The 25,956-nt window shown below is 37.1% G+C and overlaps 1 protein-coding gene across 2 annotated transcripts in view; it reads left to right on the top strand.

Moving 5' to 3' along the window:
* plxna1a (plexin A1a) overlaps positions 1–25,956 on the top strand; it is a 201,384-nt gene that overhangs the window by 91,677 nt on the left and 83,751 nt on the right. For both annotated transcript variants that reach the window (XM_084428130.1, XM_084428129.1), the window contains exons 4-8: positions 5,017–5,148; positions 18,037–18,137; positions 20,462–20,585; positions 22,086–22,239; positions 22,322–22,421. In XM_084428130.1, coding sequence (XP_084284256.1) covers positions 5,017–5,148; positions 18,037–18,137; positions 20,462–20,585; positions 22,086–22,239; positions 22,322–22,421 — 611 coding nt within the window. The remainder of the gene's footprint in view (positions 1–5,016; positions 5,149–18,036; positions 18,138–20,461; positions 20,586–22,085; positions 22,240–22,321; positions 22,422–25,956) is intronic.

Raw genomic sequence — 25,956 nt, 5'->3', positions numbered from 1 at the left:
CCAGAAAAGGGTCAAAGAGGCTGGAGACGCTCGCACTAAGCGACTCTTCCCGTTTCTCAAGGCCTTCGGAGGGTACAGCAACATTGTACTGTACAGGGTGGGCCATTTATATGGATACACCGTAATAACATGGAAATGCATACAAAAGTTGTATCCAAGATGGCCGACTTCTAAATTTGTTTGCCCCCTCACATATACTAATGTGCCACAAACAGGACTTTAATATTACCAACCATTCCCATGTTATTACGGTGTATCCATATAAATGGTCCACCCTGTATATTGCAACATTCAATATTGCATAATTTCCTCCCTTTTCATGAGTTGGCAGCTCTATAAAGCTTTAAGGCTTGTTTTATTTATATTATTTTTAATAGGCCTTTGTGTATGTATATGTGTATATATCTATATTGTGTATATATCTATATATATATGTATGTATGTGTATGTGTGTATATATATATATATATATAGAGAGAGAGAGATAGATATAGATATAGATATATAGATATATAGATATAGATATAAAGATATAGAGATAGAGATAGAGATAGAGATATAGATATAGATATAGATATAAAGATATATAGATATAGATATAGATATAGTAAAACAGTAAAAATACCACAAAAGGTCCACGAGCATGGACTCGAACTCGGGGTGCCCGAAGCGCACCTGTGCTATATGTTGGCGTGCTGCCCACGAGGCTATTGACGCTGACATATATAACTGTATTTTTTTTAACTTTTTTAAATTATATTTAATTCTACTTACTTACATTCAAATTCCAACTGCAATTATGTATCCCATGTTCTACCTAAACTGAAATTTCAGAATTGAATTGGAATTTAAAATACGTTTTCAATTCAGTCGAGTATATTTCAATTCAGTATACACCAGTTGCACTGCATTGGTATATATTTTCCATTTTGCAATATTACCTCTTAATTTCATCTGAACAACCAATTTAAAATGATGTGGAAAAAAAAGAAACATTGAAGTCAAACTGCAGCCGCAGGGAAAAAAGAGCCTGTGGAAATCCCAGCATGCTTTCAATCCTACATTTCAAGTCAGCATCCTTTATTGATCATACTCCAGTGCGTTGATGTCAAGACACGAAACGTCCGAGAGCGACCTCATGGTCCGCACATTATCCGTGGCTGAGAGGCCACTAATGAAATTGGATTCAGGCTCATCTGGAAAGTGCCCTCCTGTTTGATTTAATTAGCCAAATGTCTCCGTTCCCCATCCAGGCTGGAGTAAAATGATTTTCAACAACGGAGAGTTGATGGGTCGCCACAGTCTCCGGCAGAGAAATGCCTGGGTTTGTGACAAAACTCCTGTCAATCATTCTCTCCAACAAAGCTCTGAATGTATTTCAGTGTATACTGAAATTTAGAGCTGCCTGTCAGGAACAACCTTCTTTTTTCTTTTCTTTTTTTTTCCCCATTTGAAGGATTACATAAGACATAGCTACAAGCTCTTTTATGTCTACGACAGTTTATCATTGTATTGACTGTTGACCTCGCTGATGTCATAAGGTCACATACAAATTCATACGTGCTTTACCGGAGACGTTGACAAGATTGAAAAGGCCAGACCTGTTTCAATTTGCTCCGAAGCCGTCAAGAGTGACCCTTCATTGAACCCTGGTCCACCTTAATTATTGTTCATCCATAGACCAGCATTAAGGAAGACTGCAGGGCTCTGTATCTTAATTTATAGGTTCCTATTTTAGGTTATTACCCAATGCGCTCATTATGTGCAGTCTGCAGCAAGAGGCTAGAAGGGTTTGCTTCTGTCCTGAAATGATTCTGCCATGACTTACCGTAATGGGACCATAAACATGAGAAGATAATGCAAGTAGCAATCATGGAGCATATTCATCTAATAAGATGGTGTGAATTCAATATTTGTTTTGGTATGAATGATTTGAGCGCGGCACATAGAGTCCCCAAGGACATTCGGCGGTTTTTAGTTTAAAGGTGAAGCGTCATTTAAAAGGTACATTACAAAATGATGCGTTCTCTATTGACCTCTTTGGTTGAAACAGAATTGCAAGTTACTTGTTAAGTTATTGTTATTATTTTATTTATTCTGTTGTACTTTGGCATTGCTTTTCTACGTAGATAAATCTGATTGGTTGGTATGTAATATTGAAATACATTTTAATTCTATATTTTAAATATAACTATAGTTTTATTTAAAATTCATACCTTTTAGTATTTGCTTTTATTTTTAATAAAAATACATCAATAATATAAATAATACGATAAAGTTATAATTATTAAATTATATATATTTTATATAATATATAATTTTTTTTTTTTTTTTTTTTTTTTTTAAATAATAATAGTATTTGTACTGTAAACTTCTATCATAATGCTTCTGTGATCATTTGGACTGTTCATGTCAAGTCATTAACCTTCAGAAATGTCACTTTATATGTCAAAAGGTCAAGTCTTTAAATCACATTGTTCTCTTACCCAGGAAGTGACTGAAAATGATTTCTAAAGCAGAGACAGTAGCAGTAATACTCCAGACTATAAGGTGCATTGGGATTCAGCAGCAGTCAGTAGGGAGAACTGGGTTTGTTTTTGTTTTTTCACCTTCCAACTTCATCTCTCCTGACACCTTTATTAAGGCAGTGTGAGACAGAGAGTTCTCTAGCTCTTCCTGCTTCTTCCTGTTGAGGAGAAGATGGGCCATCTGCCAAGAATCTGCAATTTGAAGAGTCATTGCACAATTACGTCTATCTGCACGACTCTAAAAAAGGGCGGTGAAATGCAGATGGCAATTCTTGCTCACCCTTGAAGAACAATTATATATGTTTATCCCATTTAATCAGTTTCATATGGCAGGGAAACTTGCAGGAGAGTTTGTTAGTTGCATTGTCCTGCAAGTTTTAGGCCTGTCCAAAAATCGCATGGCAGTGGCCAGTTTTCTAGATTAGTATTCCTGCTCCATGCGGCTAAAGCATTCTCCATGTCATGCATTCTCCTGCTCGGACACAGGGGAAGATCCTTACTCTCTCTCTTTCGGCTCCCCACTGCAGGAACTTCAGCATTGCTTGGCAAGAGTTCCAGAAGGATTGGCTGAGAGAGAGGATGAGATGTCCTTGAGCTGTTATCTGCCACTACTTCATAATGAACGGCGTCCCGCGGGAGTAATGCTCAATGACGTGATGGAGGGGGGAACATGGACAACAGACTCCAAATCCCAGACTGCTTTGCTGTTATTTGACCCTCCATCACTCACTGAGCAACAATATACAGGGTTCCCACAATCAAGGAAAACCTTGAATTAAAATTTGTGTAACAATTTCCAGGCCTGAAGTTTTCTTCTTTTATATATATATATATATATATATAGGTATAGGTATATATAGGTATATATAGGTATAGGTATATAGGTAATTTCATCTACATACCAACGATATAATAGTTTTAAATCTAATTTATCTACGCATTTTAAATTATATTAGTTGTCATGAGGAGACTCACTCGTTATTCACTACTAAACATTCTTCACTATTTGTGTTTTGGTTTATTAAATATTTTGTTCGGCAAAGTTACTTTGCAAATTCACACCTATAGAAAGCAGCTTATTTTGATTTTGCAGCTTAAATAAATCTTTCAGCTTTGGAGAAGAACACAAATGTGATGTGATTTTTGCTTTTTAGTATGATTGAATCGGGTCATCGAAGGTCAGCAGCAAAGACATTGGTTAATAAAGTGAGATTAAATACATAAAGTATATTTGTGATATTAAACATTTAATTATTGCAGGTTCGCATAATATTCTGAGTTTGCATCACGCTGTTTGGATTCATGTTGAGGAATACCGAATCTGTTGTTGTGCAAGTGACATTAGTAAATGCATGTTCACATTTAGTCTACAACAACTACAATAACCATCATGTTTTCAGAGCGTACACAACGCCTCTAAAACGTACTCATAATTTCTCTCAGCATGTGGAAAAGAGAGCTGTCAGTCAATAAATGGGAAAACAAAGTAACCTGCATTACTTATTTGAAAAAAGTAACTCAGATATTTTGTTGTCAATTTAAAAGTAATGCATTACTTTACTAGTTACCTATAAAAAGTAATCTGATTACGTAACTTGTGTTACTTGTAATGCATTTTTTTGCCCATATAAAATGTTGTTCTATAAATGTGGCAGTTTACATGAGGCCACGTTGCACAGCTTTAGGTTTTAGTTAAAGAACAGAACTGCTGATTAAGTTCACTCTATTTTCAGATATTTGTAGATTTAATTTTAGTTCTCTTGAACCAGCTGCAGGGTTTGACCCAGATAGGCCACACTGACTCCCAGGTGTGGGCGGCTGAAAACTCCCTGCAACTCTTTCACTCTGTTCTGTGGACCTTTCTGAGGAAAACCGAACTGCTTTACCAGCTTTTGTGTTTTTGTAAGTGGGTCGGACGGTGCTCTAGTGTACTCCGGTGCTGCAGGCGCTCTCTTCATTAGCAATGGGGTGGTGTCAGAGGGCCCAGGTAATGCGCTCCCATGGCGCTCGGCGAAGGGGACGGTCATTAATCAGCGGGACACGGCACCGGAGCCGAGCACATCATTAGGCCCTGAAACACCACGGGATGCTGAGGTCACGCTCCCCTGACCCTGCATCAATAAGGCCAGGGATGGTGACTTAAAGGAGGGTATATTTCTGGCTGATGCTACGGTGGGCCAAACAGAAAGTGATGCTGCGTTTATTATTGACCAAGATGCATTTGTTTATCATCGTTCGAGGCCGCTGTTACTCCCTTTTAAGCACTGATGTGAAGGCAGCGGAGTTAAATGGATATATTATGCAGCTTAGAGAGACACCAAACCAACAACTTTCATTCAATTTTCCTTATAAAGCCATTTTTTTTCTACCTTCTTAAAGCCAGAATGCTGCACAAAGTGAACAGCAAATCAGAACGCAGCCAGATTGCACAAATCCAAAGTATATTTGCGCTCTAATATTCAACGTATATCTTCTTTGTTTCTTTCAGATCTTGGTGAACTCCATTACCCAGCCTGCACTGCTGTATGAGAACGTGGTGGTGAGCGAAGGGAAACCAATTTTGAGGGACATGCTGTTCAGCCCTGACCATCAATACATCTACACGCTCACAGAGAAAGAGGTAAGACTTCAGGGAGTGTGCTGTTTGTGATGGTCGACGTGTTTTATTTAGCTAGAATGTTCTGAGGAACCCAACGGACAAGCTGTGTGGATTGGTCACGCACATGAGTCCCCAAAGAGGCCAAATAGAAAAGGAAAACACACAGAGAATGAAAATGAAGAGACAAGGTTTCCAAACGCTTGGTTGATATAACACGAATGGAAGTATGAGAATTTAGATTCTTAAGTTCGGTGTAGCCATTGTTCGGCTTGATTTTTTACATTTATCCATTTGACAGACGTTTTTATCCAAAGTGACTCACTGTGTGTTGCATTTTAAGGCTTACATTATATCAGTTCCTGCATTTCCTGGGAATCAAACCCATGTCTTTTGAGTTGCTAGCACCGTTCTGTACTTTTTGAGATCCTGGAAATGCTTACTGCACAAGAGCACTTTTGGTGGCCTTTCCTTTGTCGTCTGGTCCAACCTATCCTTTTTTTCTTTTTAATTTTAAATCGAGTTAGTTTTTATGGGGGGAAAACTAATGGTTGTAAAACTACATAAGTTTATTTTGACACAATATAGGCTTTTTTACTCTAAAATTAGCGTTATTACTGTATGTATTTTGTCTAACATGAATTTTAACAGAACACGTAGCCAATTTTTACAACCTTTGTTATTATTATTATTATTTTTTTTATAATTATGATTATGTTTAGACATTTTATTGAATTAAGCAAATTCTCATTATCAGAATAAAAGTCAATAATAATAATAATAAATACATATTTGAATAATTTTTTGTAAAGAAATGTATATGTAGGCACAATTTATTTATCTTCTAACTAATTTTAAGCATTTAAAGTCTGTGTGAACCGGACGTTGCGGCAGACTTTACCTCAGTATTGTGACGAGTGAAACGGAATATTGAATGAGAAAAATAGAGGGCGTGGCTTGTTTTTTCCCTCTGGGAATTGATTGGATCTAGAAAAGCTCAGTCTACCCAAGCCGTCAAACTGACGTCATCAGAGAAGGACGACCATTCCATAGGGGAAGTACATTTTCAGATTTTGATTAGATTACGAATACAATTTTATTTTGTGTGTGTGAATTAATTTGCACGGATGAATTTTTCATCACAAGACTAGAAATGTGCTCCAGCATAGTAAAATGGGATCAATTTTGATTTCATCCTGACTTGGATCCTGTTTTTTTTGTTTGTTTTGTTTTTTAGATAATAAGAACCACAAAAGAATTCAAATGTGTCCAAACCTTTGATTGATAAGTGTATACAGTAGCTGGGTTGGACTTCAATTTTTATGAATGTATGAATTTTGAAGATGCTGTATTTTTTACAAAAGAAAAGCCCCCAAAAATCAGAATTTGTATTATTCAACATGCTGTTTTTTTATTCTGCACAGATTCACATGGTGAATTCGTTAGACTGTGTATGTATGTGAGCATGTGTGAAAAAGAGAGACCCGGAGCGCCTCCTGATTGTCTGCACGTGATATTCGACACTGTGTCGGCCCCTTTCCCACTTTTCCACACACACACGCACACACACACACACACACACACAAGCGGCGGCGCCTCTGGTAATTCACCATTTATCAGAAAAAATTGAGGAAGGGTTTCTCTGATCTTTTTTGATGGAAAAGAAAGCGTCCAAACCCTCCGTCACCCCCACCATTCCCCCTTTTTCACTCAGACCGAAGGCTGGAGAATTCTCTCTCTCTCCTCTTTTTCTCCTTCCGTCTCGCTCCTTCCTTTGTTTTCCTCTCGCCTCTTTCTTTGTGCTTTCATGTTCTCCTCACTAAGGGCTGATTGGAGTGCTTCCTGTCTTCCTCTCATTAAAGGGCATTTCCTTCATCACCGTAACCCCATTCACACTCCGCCGGCCCACACCGCCTCTGATTAGAGCACCGCGCCACAGCGCCAGCCTCAAAAAGTCCTTAAAACCTGATCAAATCCAGGCATGAAAGCATTTATTCTACCGTTTAATGTCAGAGATTAAGAGGAAATACATGTGACAGAATCATTGCAAGCATTTAAATAATGTATCATGTTATTCACATGTTCATGCTGAGATAAACGTAAGAGAGCTTTTAGAATGGAAATAGATGGCAGGAAACCTTCACGGAAGTTCATGTTGATGGCATGAAGATGGCTCTTGCTAAGTTGTTCTCTCTGCATCAACAACCCGCAGGTATTCATGGTAAACTAGATGAGAGAGAACCGGAAGCACCCTCACAACACTTTCTATGAAACCTGTGTTGTGCGTTAGAAAGATATTTGAATGCATAATAAAGCAATTTGATTTGATCTCGCAAAGCTTGTCAAGACCTTGTATAGTATATCTCTGCTTGTTTGCAATTCAATGGTAAATAATGAACTGGTTGTTTGAATAAGTACTTAATTTTCTTTACTCAAGAAACACATATATATATATAGACTAATGTTTTGTTTTTGAGGAGTGGAGATGAGTGTCTTCGCATTTGTCAGTCTAGCATTTGTCGTCGAGTCACAGCCAGTACTTTAGAAAATAAAACCGGCCTGGATGAGATTCCTTGCTGTGTTACATTAATGAGAATATAATAAAAATATAAATAAAGTCCCAATGCATTACAGTATTTAGCTGTCATACTTGCTATTAATTGCATTGAAACTAATGTAAACAGGTCAATAAAGTATTGGTCTTAAAATAGACTTTTTATTGAATTTTTTATATGCATTCTTGTTTTTTTGTGGGGTTAATATGACACTGTGCTCTTGTGAGATTTACTTTATAATACATTTTGTAATCATATTTTGTCATAAATAATTCAAGCTACAGTTTAAAATACTTACCTATTCATGGCTACACCTTTAAAGAGTCATGATTGTTGATCGTACATTATGCTCTAGATGGCTCCATGAATATGTTAGTATTATAATGTATTATAACTGCTTTTAATTATTTACAAGAGCATGCAACTGATTCTAAGGGTATTATGGATGCATTAAGAATACATTACAATGCATTATATACACAGGCTTCATAGAAAGTGTTAATATTAATTTCCCAATAACTAATTTTTGGTGAACAAGATATTGCTAGCTCGAGGGCCACATTCAAATGTAGACGAGAAATAACAGGCAGGGAGAAAATGTCCGGCCACATGGCGTCTGACCTTTTATCGCTCTGTAATTTACAAACTAAGCCCAACTGCTGACCTTTAACCTCATCGAGACCCTTAGGTTTAAGCTCCAGAGTCTTTTACTACTTAGTACAGTTGCTCACAGCAGCGTGAGCTCTGAAGGAGAGATCTAGACTGACAGTGTTAGATGATTTTGCCTCTGCTTTGAATGCATTTACCATAATGGTTCCCAATACACACACACACACACACACACGCACACCTTCAGCCTAGACATACAAAAACACGTTAGCTGCTCCAACACTGCGATCCATCAGCGCTTGGCGATAATTGTTTTTAATGTACCACGTCTTCAGATGGAAAAGGTTCTGTAATTGGTATAGATGGTTTCTGTATGAGTGCCTCTGATACGGACGGCGTGGAGATTGCATGTTGAGAGGGCGGGCTTGATAACCCTTCAACACATTAACTTAGCGCGAGGAGCGTTAGGCTAACGTTCTTTAAATGGAGCTGTGTGTATTCGCTCGGACTGATATTGATTTAAGTGCAGCTGTAAATGGCTTTGTTGGGAAAGAAGGTTTTATGGAGGAAGAATATTTGAACTATTATACAAACGAGGGGGAGGAAGTGCTTCTCTTACAGGAAGTTGTGCACATAGCACTAGCGGTGGCCACACAGGGTGATCAACCGACTCTGTGGAGGTTGAGAGCCATTGTAATGGAGATGAGAGCGGCGTTGCTGTGGTCAGCGTGCGGGTGAGAATGTAAAACCCTTAGGGTCAGATCATTGCTATGGAAGGAAAGCATACAGACAGGCTTTGATTTCTTTAGCTTATTTACTTTCTTAATAAATGGTCCTGGTCTTTTTGTGGAATTCATCAGTGAATGTTAGTCTAAAGACAAAAATGGTTGATTTTGCGCTTTCTCCTTCTCTGAAGTAACTTTTCTGGAGATGTAGCCAATGCTTGGTGATGCCAGGTTGCTATTAGTGTTTCTATGCTGTAAAAAAGGATCAAAGTTGTAAATAAAACAGATTATTGGAGTGTTTCACAAGAAAACACTATTTTAGTCTTTGTACTTCAAAATATAATGTGTAATTCAAATTCAGTATATGTTACTTGCCTTTCATATATATATATATTTTTTTCATTTAAAATTGACCAACACTTTCTGTATGAAAATGGTAAAGGAAAAATGAAACCCTACGCCAAATGTTTTGAATATATTTAACACACATACATAGTAGTGATGCTATTCTTAACCAAACCTAAACAGAGAACTATTAAAATTTGTTTTTGAAATAATGTAATTGAAATAAAATATAATAAATAACACTAACATGGTTTCTACTGTAAGTCAGAAGAGCCCACCAATAAGATTTCTTTGATATTCAGATCTGATATGAACCAAGCTATATCTACATTGTAAGTCTGATTGTTTTTATCTCTTGTATTTATTTCTTTGGAAGTAGTGGCACACCTCTCCTCAACAAAGTACATTTGAAGTATCATTCATGTATATGGATCATATAGAGTTATACATGTAAATAGCTTTAAAGTATAATACTATAAAAACTGCTGATTTTAGAGGGGTTTGATGCGATTTAGGCTGGTTTTGCTGGCCGACCAGGCTTGGAGAGCTAGGACAGATACAACTTTTATTCCTAAATAAACAATTTCATGGTCCACTTTTCACAATCAAAGCCTAATGAATAAAATCATGCCCTGTCCTGCATTGTTTCTTACTTACTATATTTTGTCACAGTTGTCATTTGCATTACTGTTATCTTTAAGTGCATCTGTAAAATTCATCCGTAAATGTGTTGCTGGTTTACTGTGTCCACCTGCAGGAGTGGGTTTGGACATACGGGATGAGGTGAATGAGTTTCACACGGAGGCCGCTCTCTCTTTTAGTCTGTAGCACACCAAGACCCAGAGGACCGAGCAAAAGAGAGAAGTGGAAATTAATTGGTTTGAAGCAATTTGTTCTGTCTTCTTTCCTTCATCTATCTTTTTTCTTTTCTTTCTCCCCTCTCTTTTAAGTGGCCCTCCTCCTATGGAGGAAGGAGTCAATGGGAGAGATGCCCCAGGGGTCATTTTCTTTCAAATAGCGGGTCCTCTCTCTCCCTCTCGCTCTGTCTCGCTGAGATATTGCCGCCTCTTTGAGAACTGACAGCGGTCGTGGGAGATAGATTGTGATTGGATCACTCCGGCTTCCTTAAAGCCATCTTTCATTAATTTTTCTCTCCCCACATTCACTTCTTTCCCTGTTTATCGTAATCTGAGGCATCTCGCCATCTCTCTTGTCAACAGCAGCGGCTAACAAGCCTCCGTCGCGTCTCTAGCCTGAGTCACGTATTTCTTCCTCCAGGTTTTATTATGTTTGAGGAGGTGGACGAACGACGACCGGTGTTCTCTCGTGAAAGCCAGAGATGTTATTGCTCCCTTTTGAATCTAGCGAACAAAAACTTTCCGTAAACGCAATCACACCGTAATCCGGCGTTCCGATCCGCCCCACATTTTAATATGTTGACTTCCGTACCTCAGGCTTACAGAGATATCACACAGCATTAGAGAAGAGACCAATGTTCACTGATATTGCTGTTTCTTTCCCCATTTTCCCGCTGATCTGGAGGAAGATTTGTCGTATGTTGTTCACGTCCGCCTCCCCCTTTGCTCTTTACATTTTTTTTTTTTCTCTTTCTCCATTTTGTATCTCTTCATTGGATAATAGAAACGACAGGCGGAGGCGCATGTTGTGCCTCAAACATCAAAAAGTCCATTTCGTCGGGTTGACAGAACAATTTTCCATTTCCCATATTCACACCCACTTAATTAAAAGTTGCTGATAGCCCCGGCATCTCTTTCCCCCGCTCTGGGGTCCGCGGGAAGACATAAAGCTGTCCCATACTAAGCGAGAAGAAACTTCGATTAGCGTTAGCTTGATTTAAACAGCGCTCGCTGCCGTTCGGACGATAAACTTTACAATGTTTATCTGAGCCTTGGAGGAATTTCTGAAAAAGAAAAAAGGAAAAAAAAAAGGCCATCAGTGGATTTGTCAGTTTGGTGTATTGCTCATGTAGTTTGGGGAGATATTGTTTATGCTTTTTGGGTGACTCATGAAAACCTGTCAAGAACATGTCCAACTCATATATCGCATCAAATTGAAAAGAAAGAAATATGATATTTTATTTGGACTTCAAGAAAATGATTTGGTTTAGTTTATCTTTTGCATTTTGACAATGTTTTCATGATTTTGAAGCACATTCAACCTCAAAAATCTAATTCTCATTACTGTACTGAGGAAGATTATTTACTATAATTACTATAATATATAAGAATATATACTATAACACTATAATTACTATAATCTCTCTCTCTCTCTCTCTCTCTCTCTCTCTCTCTAAAACAGTAATAGTATTTCTATAATAGTTAAGTAGTTAATGTTGTTACAATTCTTAACAATTCTCAATACTGGAATTTCCTTGGAAAATATCAATATTCGAAAACATTTTTGATACCACAGGGAAAACTGACATATATATATATATATATATATATATATATATACCTCTATACAGATAATTTGTTATCTCATATTTTTTATATAATTTGGGTAATTTGGTTGCAATAGCTTACACACAGAACAGGAAGGCTTTATTTGAATTGTTGAACTAAATTTACAAAAAAAAGACAAGTAAACAGTCAGTAATCATATGAAATCAAAGGAATCAAATGTGAAGACTATCCAGTGTTATTTTATTGTAAAAATGAAGATTGATGCTTACAATTAAAGTTACAAAAGTTATTCCGTCAAGAGCAGCGAGTGATTTAGTTTTTTTGCTCTTTGATTAACATGACAGGTTTATTAGACTGCTGTCACTTTAAGAGCTTTCGATATCGAAATATCAATATTTTTGACAACACTAGTTGGTAGTAATATTAATTGTACTACCTTTTATTTTATGCTTAAATGTGCACAATTGCCATGCAAATGTCACAGTGCAAATAGTACTATATATTTTTTAACTACAATATATCTTAGATTGTATTTCAAATATTTATTTATTGATGTCTGTCTTTATTTTGGTGTGAAATATGACCTGGACGTGTTTCTGTCAGACTGACCGAGTTTCAACAGCGGCATTTGGCTCCATCACCAAGCATAATGCCCAGTGTGTGTCCGCTGTGGGAGCATATGTGGGCTTGAAAGCATGTGTATATTTGTACATGCGTATCACTCCCTCTGTTAGAAGCTTTTGATCAGAACGACAGTGCTTGTATTGTTTCCTCACATAGCTGCACCTCATGGCTTCTGTGTAACACAGTACAGTGAGGAAACTCTACACGTCTCTCTCTCTCTGAAGGTCAGTGTTCTTCTGTACTCCTCTATCGGAGGGCCGAGAGGAAGTATCAGCTGGCTGTAATCTGATTTGTGTGGCGGACGTCTTAATATAGGCAATGTGACAAGATGGAAGGAGAAACTGCCAGCTCTTCAGTTCACTCTATGTGTGTGTGTGTTCAAGTAGAAGTAAATGTATATGCTAGCAGTCACACGTTTGGACACACTTGAATACATTTTCGTTTTAAATCTCAATAATATTTCCAAAAAAGTTTGGACACATTACTTTTTGTAATTTGTTACTCTCTTATCAAACCTGCAGTTATTTGATCAGAAATACAGAAAAAAATACACTATAAAATATATTTTATTTCTGTGATGGCTGAGCTGAATGTTCATCAGCATCATTACTCCAGTCTTCAGTGTCACATGATCCTCCAGAAATCAATCTAATATACTGATTTATTATCAGTGTTGGAAACAGTTGCATTGCTTAATATTTTTTTATAACTTGTGATATTTTTTTCTTTGATTAATAAAAAGTAAAAAAAAAAAAGAACAGCATTTATCTTGTATAACAATATACACTACTGTTCAAAAGTTTGGGGTTAGTCATTTTCTTTTTCTTTTTTCTTAAATAAATTAATACTTTATTCAGCAAGGATGAGTTAAACATAAATATTAAAATAAAAAGTGACTTATATTGTTAGAAAATATTTTCAACATTTATAATAAATCAGCATAAAAATGATTTCTGAAGGACTGGAGTAATGATGCTGAAAATTCAGCTTTTCATCACAGAAATAAATTACATTTTAAAGTATATTAAAAATGGAAAACCATTATTTTAAATTGTAATCATATTTTACAATATTACTGATTAAAAAAAATGCAGGCTTGAAAAAGAGACTTCTTTCAAAAACATAAAAAATAGTAATGTCCAAACTTTTGACTGGTACTGTACACACACACACACACAGACACACATTATTATACATATTGTTCCGCGAGAACTGGTGCGCCCTTTGAATTTGAAGTGTGTCCAAATTTTGACTGGTAGTGTAAACATAACCAGGCAGGGAAAGACACTTACAGCAATTAAAACCAAATCACAGTTCACCTCACAGCTGGACGAAGCTATTCATTGCCTTCACACACTCATAATTTTCATTCTTTTGCTAGCTTTTCTTCTCTGCTAGCCTCTTTTTTCCCCCATTCCGTCATTTTGCAACACTTAATTTGTTCTTTATTCCCTTCTCACCGTGATTTTACTGAGGAGATCGTCCAGACGTGACATAGTGACCAAGTGAGCCATTCCAGATGCCAGATGTTGCCATGGTGATATACATAAACCATGCGCGTTGCACACACACAAATCCTTGAATGTGTGCTGGTATTGATAAAGCAGGAGGTTTATTGAGCTCGTAGCTGGAGACTTGCGTTCAATAACACTGCACCGTGAAGGCCGTTTCTTCTCGCATATTTGCCCTGTGAGAAACATGGATGGAATTTCGAGTTTGTTCTAGCATTTGACACATTTATAGGAGGTAAAATAAAGAGATTGGGATGAAGTGACTAAAATACTGAACATTAATTATGTTTTATTTCTTGTTCATCATGTTAACAGGGAGGTTGCTTTATATAACCCAGTCAAAAGCTACCATTTAAAACTAATTATAGAGTATTTTAAGTATGTAACCAAACTTGATCTTAAAGTAGGAGCTGTAGATTATAACTGTCTAAGTCGGTGACCAATATGATGGCAGTGACGTGTGGTTCCTCCAGAGGGGGCGGAGTCTGAATGTCAGCATACTGTGCTAATTAGACAAACTGTTGATTATACTGTCAGGTTAGTGCTTTGGAAAGTATGTCTGATATAATAAAACAATTCTTTTGTGGGTCTTTTGCCACTCTATTGATGAAGAGAATAAAAAGAGAGCAGGAAATCATCAGAGAGAGAGAGAAATGGACAGATTTGAACACACACGTCTCAGTTTCTCTATAGAACATGTGCAGTAACCGCTAGTTCATGTCTCTTTAAAAAAAAAATTGAGGTTTCATACCTCAAAATATAATGCTTCAAATTAAAACTTGACGTTAACCCTGATTAGGAAGCGAAGAGAAACAACAGGGTGTTATATATAATTGTAAAGTTTTGATTTCTAATTTTTATTCTCACTCAATTTATAATTTTGCCTGATACTAGAAAAGGTACTCTACCATTTAACATATTTTATAGAAATTACTTTAATTTTAAACAAATACTGTTGTTTTGAGCATTCTGATCATCTAAGAATCCTGAAATTAAACGCTTTATGGTTTCCACAAACAGTTTTACCTGCTTTAAAAGCAATACGCTACAAAAGGTTGTGTGTTACCATGATTTTACCATGGTTAAATAAACCCCCATAACTGTGGTAAAATCACTGCCTCAAGTTGGCTCATATTACACTTTGAAATATTCCTCCACACCAATATGATTAAAGACTTCAATATTCAATATTTAATTCAATATTAAGTATATTTATCAGTCGAACTGTAGAATGTGTACAGCTGCCAAGCAGCAGTAACTTGGCATATTACTAAGGTTCCAGTTGATTTATAGTCACAGGTGTGAATATTTTGACAGTTTTTGGCTTTACAGATGTACTATAATTTCAAATTTGGTGTTACAGGTGTGTCCCGTCAGTTATATGACCGCAGATGTTGCGTCCCAGGATGCTGTTTATCATTGAAACAGTGTTGGGTGACCTCATCACCCTGACCCAGATTAACCATGGACATTTACCCCTCAGGGCTTTCATTGGTTTGATGGCGATACATAATTTATGTTTGATGTGGGAGATATTCTATAAGAAATGGAACCTATATTAGCAGAGCTTCACCTTTGCAGCTTGGCTTAATGTGGATCTGGAGTAACAAGTACTCTCACTGTGTACCGAGAAACAACCTGCGAATGGTTTTGGCCGCATGGAATCTCTCTCTTCTCTCATTCTCTTTCTTTTTACCCCATTCATCCTCTCCCTCTGGGCTGTGTCTGGCTTCCTGGCCATGATCTATGGTTTCATCTGCCATTTCTTCTTTTGTGCAAGGCCAAATTGAAGATAGATGAACAGGGAGGGCTAAAAACGAGGGCGTTAAAAGAAAGAAAAGGCCTCCTAGTCTAGAAAGTTTGCTCTTTCTAAATTAGTGTCATTTTAAGGGGGGGGGAGGGGCCAAAGATTGACCTATTCATTTGGACTGCGTGTTCATGGAAAATGTGCACTTGCTCTCTGAGGTGTGTGTGTGTGTGTGTTTTGGGGATGAAAAAATAAGCCATCGATCATCACAGCCTCCTTTAGAGCATGACCAATTTTTGGCCCAAATTGCACAGATGGCGCAATTACATGCGGTGGGTTCGTCCAAACCTCACACAGAATAAAGAAAACACACCATCCTCAATTACATCTGCACGCCGTTCGAATTCTTGACAGGGATCAGGAACGAGGCGAGGAATTGCGAAAGTGTCAGCGATCGGTAAATTATTATATATTTTTTTTACATTTTATTTTATATTTTAATTTCTATACTGTTATATTTATTTTATATTCAATCAAACTTTCGGTTTGTTTTATTTTCTTCTTTTTACATTGTTTTATATTTAGTCAAATGTTTTGTTATATATTATTTATTTTATTTTATTTAGTAGTTCAATATTTTTATATTTATTAAACACTTTATTTTATGTTTATTATATTAATCATAGTTTATATATTTCTATTTCAATATTTTATCATTTTTTTTTTGTTTATTTTGACTTTATTTTTTTGAAAAATTATGGTAATAATTCAACCGTCTCTTTTTATTTTGTATTTTGTTGCTGTTTTTTTATTTTGTTGCACTCTTATGAGGGGTCCAGGCTCATTTCAGACCCACTGAGTTTGAACACAGCTGAATGTTGCCACGCTCTCTGATTGAGATAATTTTCCATTGTGACCCAAATGCCTCGTGCCTCGTTTTGCAGATGTTATTTATATTTAATACACCCCTTGCTTCTCCTCCTCCTCCTCTTGTAGAGAGATGAATGGTTTCTCTTTCAGCCATTTAAATAGAGAGGGATGAGAGCTCTCTCTCTCTCTCTTTCGTATGAATGGCTGCTGTATAATAGTCTCCAGCCCTGACGTTTAAACAAAGAGCAGAGGTAGGACACAATACTCAACTCTCCGATTGGAAAATCGGCTTAATTGAAATGTTCCAGACTCCGAACACTCCCTACCACAAAGAACTGCAATCTCTCATTCTTTTATGGCAGGCCCCAAAAAAAACAGAACCACAACACTTTGAATTTGATATGTCAAACTGTTGCATTAGTACTCCGTCGTCTGCCATTTTCTTTGTCTTTTTTTCTCCTTTTAATCCTTTTGTCCTTTCGTATTAGGCCTACAACCTCATAAATCACAACGTAAACACGGTATTTTGCACTTCAAGTATTCTCACAACTTTGTCCACCACTTTGGACTTTATTTGAGCTTGTTGCAAGCATCCTATGATGCCTATATAAATAAAAATGCTGTCTAGGTAGGGAGCTGTCTAGATTTGGAATGGAGCCAGTCTCCTGAGAGCCGATCGATTGCCAGTCAGACATTATGATGGCTGAATGAAACTATATGAAAGTAGACATGTGTAGGTGGCTCTCAATATTTCTCAGCGAGTTTCAGCAAGCTGTTCTCTATGTTGGACGTTTGTAATATGCAAGATGTCTGTGTGAATGAGTAAGTGTGTGTTTGTTGAACTGCTGACAGTGATGGTGAATGTGGCAACCTCTGTTTTGGGCCGCAGTGCTCAGATTTCACAAAGCACTCTGAAAGCATCAAGCAGGTTGATCATTAGATATTTCCATCTGTCTGTCTTGCCATAGCAATGCCGTAATTGTGGGTTCGATCCAGCATGAACATGATAAAATGTGTAGCCTACCTTGAATTCAAAGTAAGCCACTTTGGATAAAAGCGTCTGCCAAAAACAAAAGTAGTTTCCTACAACCAAAACTAAACTGCATCTATAAATGTGCACTAATATACGGACGAAAACTCAACTTTATTTGCTCTAGACGCTAATGCTATTTGCTTCTCTTTCCATTTTTTAGACTGTTTTTAAAAATGGGGGATGAAATTTGTCAAAGAAATTCGGTGGTATATAACATTATGCAACAAATCCTGTCAAATGATCTTAACTTGAACATTTCTCACAGAACACTTAGAGCTGATTCCAGTCAGACTCTGGCATTAGCATATAGCTAAGCTAACTCTGTTTAACTGATACTGTGTGGGAAAGTACTTTTTTTTTTTTGTTAGATGGAACTATTTTCTAACTGCAACTGGAAACAAAAATACATGTTGAAATAAAAACTAGTGCGATTTTGAGAATTAATTCCGAGGCTTGTGTGTCTGTAGGTGAGCCGTGTGCCGGTGGAGAGCTGTGAGCAGTACAGCAGCTGTAGCGAGTGTCTGGCTTCTGGTGATCCCCACTGCGGCTGGTGTGTCCTGCACAGTGTGTGAGTATCTTCACCTCCTGACTCCACAGCTGCTCGCACACACATACACACACGTTTACATGCCTATATGAATGGGGACATACTGTAGACTGTTTTGTTTTAATATAAAGCTAATTGCTTTGTTGACACTATGCTTGACGTCATGTATACATAGATGCCTCATTAGCGGCTGTTTCTATGGGCCTCTATGTGTAAGCGGTCCGCCATATTGGAACGGTCAAAGCCGGTACGTGAACTTTCGAGTGCAAGTTGACTGAGCGTCTGCAACCATAGTTTGGCAAATATGAACATCTATATCTGCAATAGACTTCAGGAGATGATTATGCTAAACTAACACAATACAACCAGACGAAGGCCTGCACGACAGCTAACACGACATAAAAAGTTAACATAGTAAAAGTAAAAACATTAAAAATTTAAAGCCGGGCAGTTTCAAAACCAGAAGCTGCGCAATGTTGTCACATCATTGATTCTTACTGCGAGTAACGACACGCTGAACATTCCAAGATGGCGGGTGCGCCGACGTGTCTGCCGTCTAATTATACATATCTGTTTGTTACGTAACAAGTTTACTGTGACAATTTGTCTGTTCATGCTCAAAATGCTTTGCTAAAAGACACATTAGCCGCGTTTCCACTGTAGGGCCAGGGCCGGGCCAGGGCTTTAAACGGGCCGTGCCGGGCTAATAGCCTCGGGCCAATAGCACCGGGCCTGCGTTTCCACTGTCGGGCCAGAAGCTCCACAGAGCTTCACTAAAACACGCCCGTAACACGCCTCTCTGGAACAACGTCACACTAACCCATCATTTCACCAACAAATGGAAGTTGTATCAGAAAACTAATCAGAAATCACTGGAAACAGCGTTGAAAACAAACACGATAAAAGCGGCCGTTTGCTAGCTTTTTTTGTTTGTTTGTTTACTTGAATATTTAAAACCCAAGCATCGATGTTTTACCACAGGTTTACAATAAAAAGTGATACATTGATCATAATAAATTAATAAATGTCAAAATTGCACATTAACTTAGTCACTCAGAAATAAATTACCGTTAGGTCTAACTTTTCACAAAAGAAAGAGGACACACTTACTTTTTCAGTCGCGTCTGTTTCTTTATCTGGTAGCCTACAGGACATATTTACATCACATTTAGAAAAAATGATAATTTCTACAAATATATGCCATACGACCTGAGGAGTCTCCCATACAGATATTTTCAGTCAGAGAAACAGAGGAAGCTCCCGAAAAAAAAGTTACTTTATTTTATGATAGTCCGGTTTAAAGAGACGAGACGTCTAGGCTACTGACAGATAAAATAAAAACATGACTGTGATAGCTTTTAAGATTGGTCTGATTTCTTCAAGCGTTCGCTATGTTTTTTTTTTACTATGCGTATCTTCAAGCGTTTACTATGTTTACTATGGTAACGGTTAGCGCGCATAGTCTTTTGCATCACAAACAGAAGGCATTCAAACATGAACGCGATTTAAATTATTTTATTTTTAAGTCTTTAATGCTGACAGAATCATCCGGCGCTGCCGTCTCCCAACGGTAAACTCCTCCTCTGTTGGTAACCACTCCTCTAGCCCGAGCTGGCCCGCTTTGGCCCAAGGTATTCGACGGGCCAGAAATCCTGGCCGTTGGCCCCGAGTAAGCCCCGATCAAGCCCCGGAAGTGACAGTGGAAACGCGACTGGCCCTGGCACGCACTAGCACGGCCCGGCCCTGGCCCGACAGTGGAAACGCGGCTAATGACAGCCAATCAGAACATATTTGATGTTTAATATATTAGTCAATGAGATTTTGGATAAATAAAAGAGAAACCAAAGCAACTTACAAAAGCATATTCAGTCAAAGTATGTACTATGCTTGATGATGAACTTACTATTTGACTGTTATTCTAGCATTTTGTAATGAGAAAAAAGTAAAGAATACATTTTTTTTACTTTTATTTAGGAATAATTTTTTCAACTCAGGGCATCCCTGGAAGGTTTTGTCAGTTTTAGCTAATTTTATAGAGATTTTGTTTGGTTTTAGTTTGGTTTTGTTTGGACAAAAACATGAAATGCTTGATGAATAAACTCATCATGTTATGTCATGGAAATGATTCAGCAATGTCTTTGGGAGTCTCTGAGGGTCCAGAAATCCTCCAGAACCCCTCATTTTGAACACTACTAAATTTTCCTTCCTCATCACACAACACAGTGTTTACCTTCCGAATCTAATCAGCTTTCTAATAAAGTATGCGCTTGATCTCCCTGGTTGATTATTCTCAGAAATCGATAGTAATGGCGTTGTCCCTCCTGCTGAGTAATATTTGTGTTTAGATGTTCACGTAAGGACCGCTGTGAGAGAGCTGATGAGCCCCAACGCTTCGCCTCCAGACTGGAGCAGTGCGTCCGACTCACGGTGCAGCCCAGCAATATTTCAGTCACCATGTCTGAAGTTCAGGTAAGTGTGTGTTTGTTTGTGAATGAAATCTCTTTTGTTGTGATCAGATTATTATTTGGATAATTGAAAACCCGTTGGTGGTTTGGGTTATGCACTCACGTATGTAATATTAATAAGCCTTTTTTTCTTACCTTGTTTGTTTTATTGTCCTTTTACAACATAAAGAAAGACAACAGACACTTTGCTCTTGGTTTTTGCTCACCTAATTAAATCTATGGAAGCTTGTTTCCGCCACAGAATAAAAAATAAAAAAGGTAATTGCAACTTTTTTTATCTCACAAATCGTACTTTTTTCTCACATGAGTTTAAATCTAGCAATTCTGACTTTTTAATCTCAAAATTGCCTTATACAGTCGCAATTGCGTGATATAAAGTCGCAATTGCGTGTTCTAAAGTCAGAACTGTGAGAGATAAACTCGCAATTCTGAGGAAAAAAGTATTTTTTTCTTAGAATTTGACTTTTTTTCTCTCGCAATTTCGAGTTTATATCTTGCAGTTCTTACTTTTTAGCTCAAAATTGCGTAATATTGTCGCAGTTGTGTTAAAAAGTCAGAATTGCATGATATAAAGTTGCAATTGCGTGTTCTAAAGTCTGAATTGTGAGAGATAAACTCGCAATTCTGAGGAAATAAGTAATTTTCCTCAGAAAAAAATGACTTTTTTTCTCTCGCAATTTTGAGTTTATATCTCGCAATTCTGACTTTATAACACGCACTTGTGACTTTATATCACACAATTCTGAATTTATAACACGCACTTGTGACTTTATATCACACAATTATGACTTTATAACACGCCCTTGTGACTTTATATCACACAATTCTGACTTTATATCTCACTATTCTGAGAAATAGTCAGAATTGCAAGATTGAAACTCGCAATTGTGAGATAAAAAGTAGCAATTATCTTTTAAAATGTTTTATTCTGTGGCGGAAACAAGCTTCCATATAAATCAACCTTTTTAAAAAATATAAAAAAATATTTTTATTGATATAGATGATTTAACTTTTCAACCAAAAATAAAAGAAAAAATTATTACATATTTTAATTTATTTAAAAATTATTTATCAATATGATTGATTTTGTGATAGTGATTGTAGTGATATCTTCACATTTTCACTGGATTACACTTGGAATCTCGAATTTCTCTTTCTCCCCCTTTCTTCTCTTCTAATCCTTATTAACAAGATAATAAATGAAAGAAACGAAGTGCAAAAAGTAACATTTTGAATCATCTGTCAATAAATGTCGAAAAATGACAGAAATGTTTCAGCAAAGTAAGCTTTCATGTAATATGGATTTGCATTTTGCGCAGTTAATTGTGATCAGATCGCTGTCTGACTGCACCGGAGACGCATTACAGCTAAAAAATATCCAGACAGTAACTGGAAATGAAAGTCCAGGTGTCTTTTGTACAAATGTTCAGTGTTTGTCATGCCCAATAAAGCACATTCAAATTGAAATCTGTTCTTGTCTCCTGATCTGTGTTCGGTCCTACAGCTGGTTCTTCAGGCTCAGAACGTCCCCAGTCTGGTTGCTGGCGTCAACTGTTCGTTTGAGGACTACACTGAGACGGAGGGACACATCATGGGGGGACGCATCTACTGCCTGTCCCCCTCCGCGCGGGAGATCGCTCCCATCACACGCAACCAGGGTAAGGTGGTAAGGCACACTCTTTTAAAAGCCTCCATCCGCTTGTTAGAAAGCGCTGAAGCTCACTGTTTGTCTGCTGGCAGGTGACAAGCGGGTGGTGAAGCTCTATCTGAAATCCAAGGAGACTGGGAAGAAGTTTGCCAGCGTGGATTTTGTCTTCTACAACTGCAGTGTCCATCAGTCGTAAGTCTCACACGGCAAAGAGAGAAGGCAGCCTCCTGTCGTCTAACTCTCTCCCTCTTTTTCTCTCTGTCGTTCTTTCGTTAAAACTAAGACAAGTTTATTTTTATGGGACCGTGCTGTGTGTGTGTGTGTTTACTGCTTCCGAGTGAGAGAGGGATGTAATTTTTGTGTGGTGTTAGCAGTTTTTCGCTGATATCAGGGATGAGATCAGACTTTTAATGTCATTTCATTAACGACTCATGAGCATCCCCGACTTCAGCCGTCCAGCTTTACTGCTCATGAGTTATATTCCCGCAGTTCTTACATCACTCGCTCTCTCTTGCTCCCATTCCTTTGCTGAAATCCAACCTTTCTCTGTTCTCAGATCAATGACAAAAAAAAGATGTCCGCAATGTTGAAAAAAAAAAGTTCAAAGCTAGTCTGAAATGCATTTGTTTGGGTTTCCTACTTTTCCAAACGTTCATAAAATGTAAACATTCTTATTTTGTTTAATAGCTCTTTAAAATGTTTAAAGATATTATTATGATAAATGATATATCTGTCACAGTTATGTTCAGTTAGTTTGTTTTCATGGACTTTCAGTTTGTTTTCATCAGTCACATGTGTTCCTTTGTTTGATTTTCCCGCCAGTCATCAGTTGTCATGGATACTCATTTAATCATCAAACCTGTTTGTTATCATTTCATTATCTCTGTGTATTTAGTTCCTCTGTTTTCAGTCTTTGGTTGTCGGTCGATGTTTGCATGTTGTGTGTGTGTTTACCCCATGTTTCACACAAGCACTGTTAAACCTTCTGTCCGTTCCTGTGTTTGTTGTAATATAAAAATCGCTCCGTATTGGATCCTGTCTACCTCCGTCTTCATCTTGTGACAATATCATGAATATCATAACTTTTTTGGGGGATTGTTACATTTGACAACACAAACTAACTTTGCCATGTCATAAAAAGGTCCTTTATATCATATTTTTAAGAGCCTTACTGACCTTGACATACTGTTATTTCCTGTTTTATGATTTGTAGACAAATGACTACAACACGGCTTTGTGCATGTTGGTTATGCCATACTAGCTTTTATTTTGCACATGGTTATTATAGTTAACTAAAACTAAAACCATACTTTTGTTGCATGAAATAAAATAAATTGAACTGAAGTCAAATAAAATATTAAAAAACGTAGAAATTATTTTATTTCAGATAGCTGTCCAGGCAACATTTCTCATTTTCTTTTAGTTTAACTTGATGTACTAAAATAGCTAAAACTAAAACTTAAATAAAAACTGTTTGAATTAAAAACAATTTAGACATATTAAAAAAACTAATAAAAATGACAAAACCACAAATCATAATTACTAAAACTAACTAAAATTAAAATGAAAACTTAAATAAATAAATAAAAACTCAAAATATGAATAAAAACTATAAAAGTATCTCAATGATACTAAAATACTAAAACTAATTTGGTGTACAAAGGTATTTAAATAATATTTTAAAAATAATAAATAAATAATTTTTTACATATTTTTTATTTTATTTTAAAGTATTCTTTAATATATTTTTGAATCAATTAATAATTGCATATTAATTTGATTGAGAACCATTTGATTGAGCCTTTCCATAAAGCATACCGATGGCACTAGCATCGCTTCGTTCTCTTGACCCTATTTTCAGCCTCTCTCTCAGTCCCATGGCTCTTACTGTCTCCTCCTCTTCCTCCTCCTCCTCACATTCCCATCCCTCTCCGGATAGACAACAGGTTGTGCTCCAGGCAGGAGCGACTCCAGATGTTTTGAGCTCCAGTGTCTCTCGTCCTCTCCCGCTCTCGTTCATTAAGTCAGGCTGTGTGCCCTTCGCTAGCTCAGCGTGCTTTGCATTAGCATGGCACCGACCCATTAGCAACACAGCCACTTCATCTAAAACTGGACGCGATGAAGTGCTCACCTGGTGCTCCACGTGTGTGTGTGTGTGTAAGTGTGACTAAGGCACACTATTTGGCCCTAGTGATCACTGGATGTGTGTATTGTGTGTGTGTGTGTGTATGTGTGTATGTGTGTGTGTGTGGGGCTCCTGCTTGGCACGGCAAATTACCCTGCTAGCTATTTACATGCAGTGTAACAATATTAGAGTTTAGCATGAGACGGGGGGAGGGAACGACTTAATCGAGCATGTGAGGGACCCGATGCATTTTTAACAAGAGGAGCACGGAGTGAATAAGGAGGGAAAATCAGAAAAAGACGGATAGATGGTGGCTTTTGTTGAAGCGATAAAGCACTCGCGAGGCTGAAAGGTTAGCTGTAGCTCGTGCATTTTAATATGAAAAGAGCATGTGGCACAGGAGACACACACTGTTGAATAGACTGCCCTCTCTCTTTTGCGCGCGTGCGTGTGTGTGTGTGTGTGTGAGAGCCTCAGGGTTGGCACCATGTAATTCTGATTTCCTGTCTCGTGAGACTCATCATTATCATTGTTTGCTTAGGATTAGACTTGCATATTTTGAATATATAATGTGGAAGGTAACACACTAACACATTTTTTTATTTATTTTTTTTGGTGTGAATTTGAATACAAACACACACACAAACACATGTATATATATATATATATATATATATATATATATATATATATATATATGTATGTGTGTGTGTGTGTTTGTATTCAAATTTACAAAAATAAATAAAACTATTAAAAAAATATATTGCACCATCATTTTTATACCAAAGTTAAGTTGCAAAATTATTTATTTATTTTGGATTGGCACCACGTTATTGTGACATCTGATTTCCATGTGTCAAATGTATAATATACAGGTTAAAACATGCTAACAATTTTCTTTAACATTTGAATGCAAACACCAACAGTAATAAATTAACAATAATTAATGTAAACATACCTTTTAATCAATTTTATATTTTATTGCACCATCATTTTTCAACTTCAATTGTTGCATAATAATAATAATAATAATAATTTCATTTTAATTATTTAATTGTGCCATAATATATCTTACATCCATCTATTTATTTATTTATTTATTTATTACATCATTTTTTATTTTTTATTATTATGTTGCAAGAGCTTTATTAGCATTGTAAATGGACTTCAAGGGAAAATTTAGAAAGTACATTTTGGCACAAAATAGTTTGTTGACAATTGAAACACTTGAAATCGTTTGAAACAACGGTTTCACAGTACTGGCAGTAAGGAGGATGGCATGAGGCTTTTGAGGTGTGTGTCAGCAGTGATGGGTCGTAACCTAGGTGCCTCTTCAGGAAGTAAGATCTGAATAATACAAGATCAAAGTGTGCCAATGTGACATTCATTAGTGGATGCTTCCCTACGCCTCTCTCTTTTCTCCTCTGTTTTGCTCTGCTCTCCTCTCCTCCCTTTTTTTCTCTTTCTGCTCCTTTTTGTCGTTTCATCCTCGTTTTTCTCCTTTTCTCACCCTCGTTTTCTTTTCCACTGCCTCAGAATCTCTCTATTTCTGTGCGTCAGGTTGAGCTGGTCCGTTAATTCAGCGGCTCTTGTGTCTCATGT

This window comes from Rutilus rutilus (assembly GCF_951802725.1).
Source record: "Rutilus rutilus genome assembly, chromosome: 13".
Classification (NCBI taxonomy): Eukaryota; Metazoa; Chordata; class Actinopteri; order Cypriniformes; family Leuciscidae; genus Rutilus; species Rutilus rutilus.
Note: the sequence above shows the minus strand (reverse complement) of the source record. Positions and strands in the feature narration are given on the sequence as shown.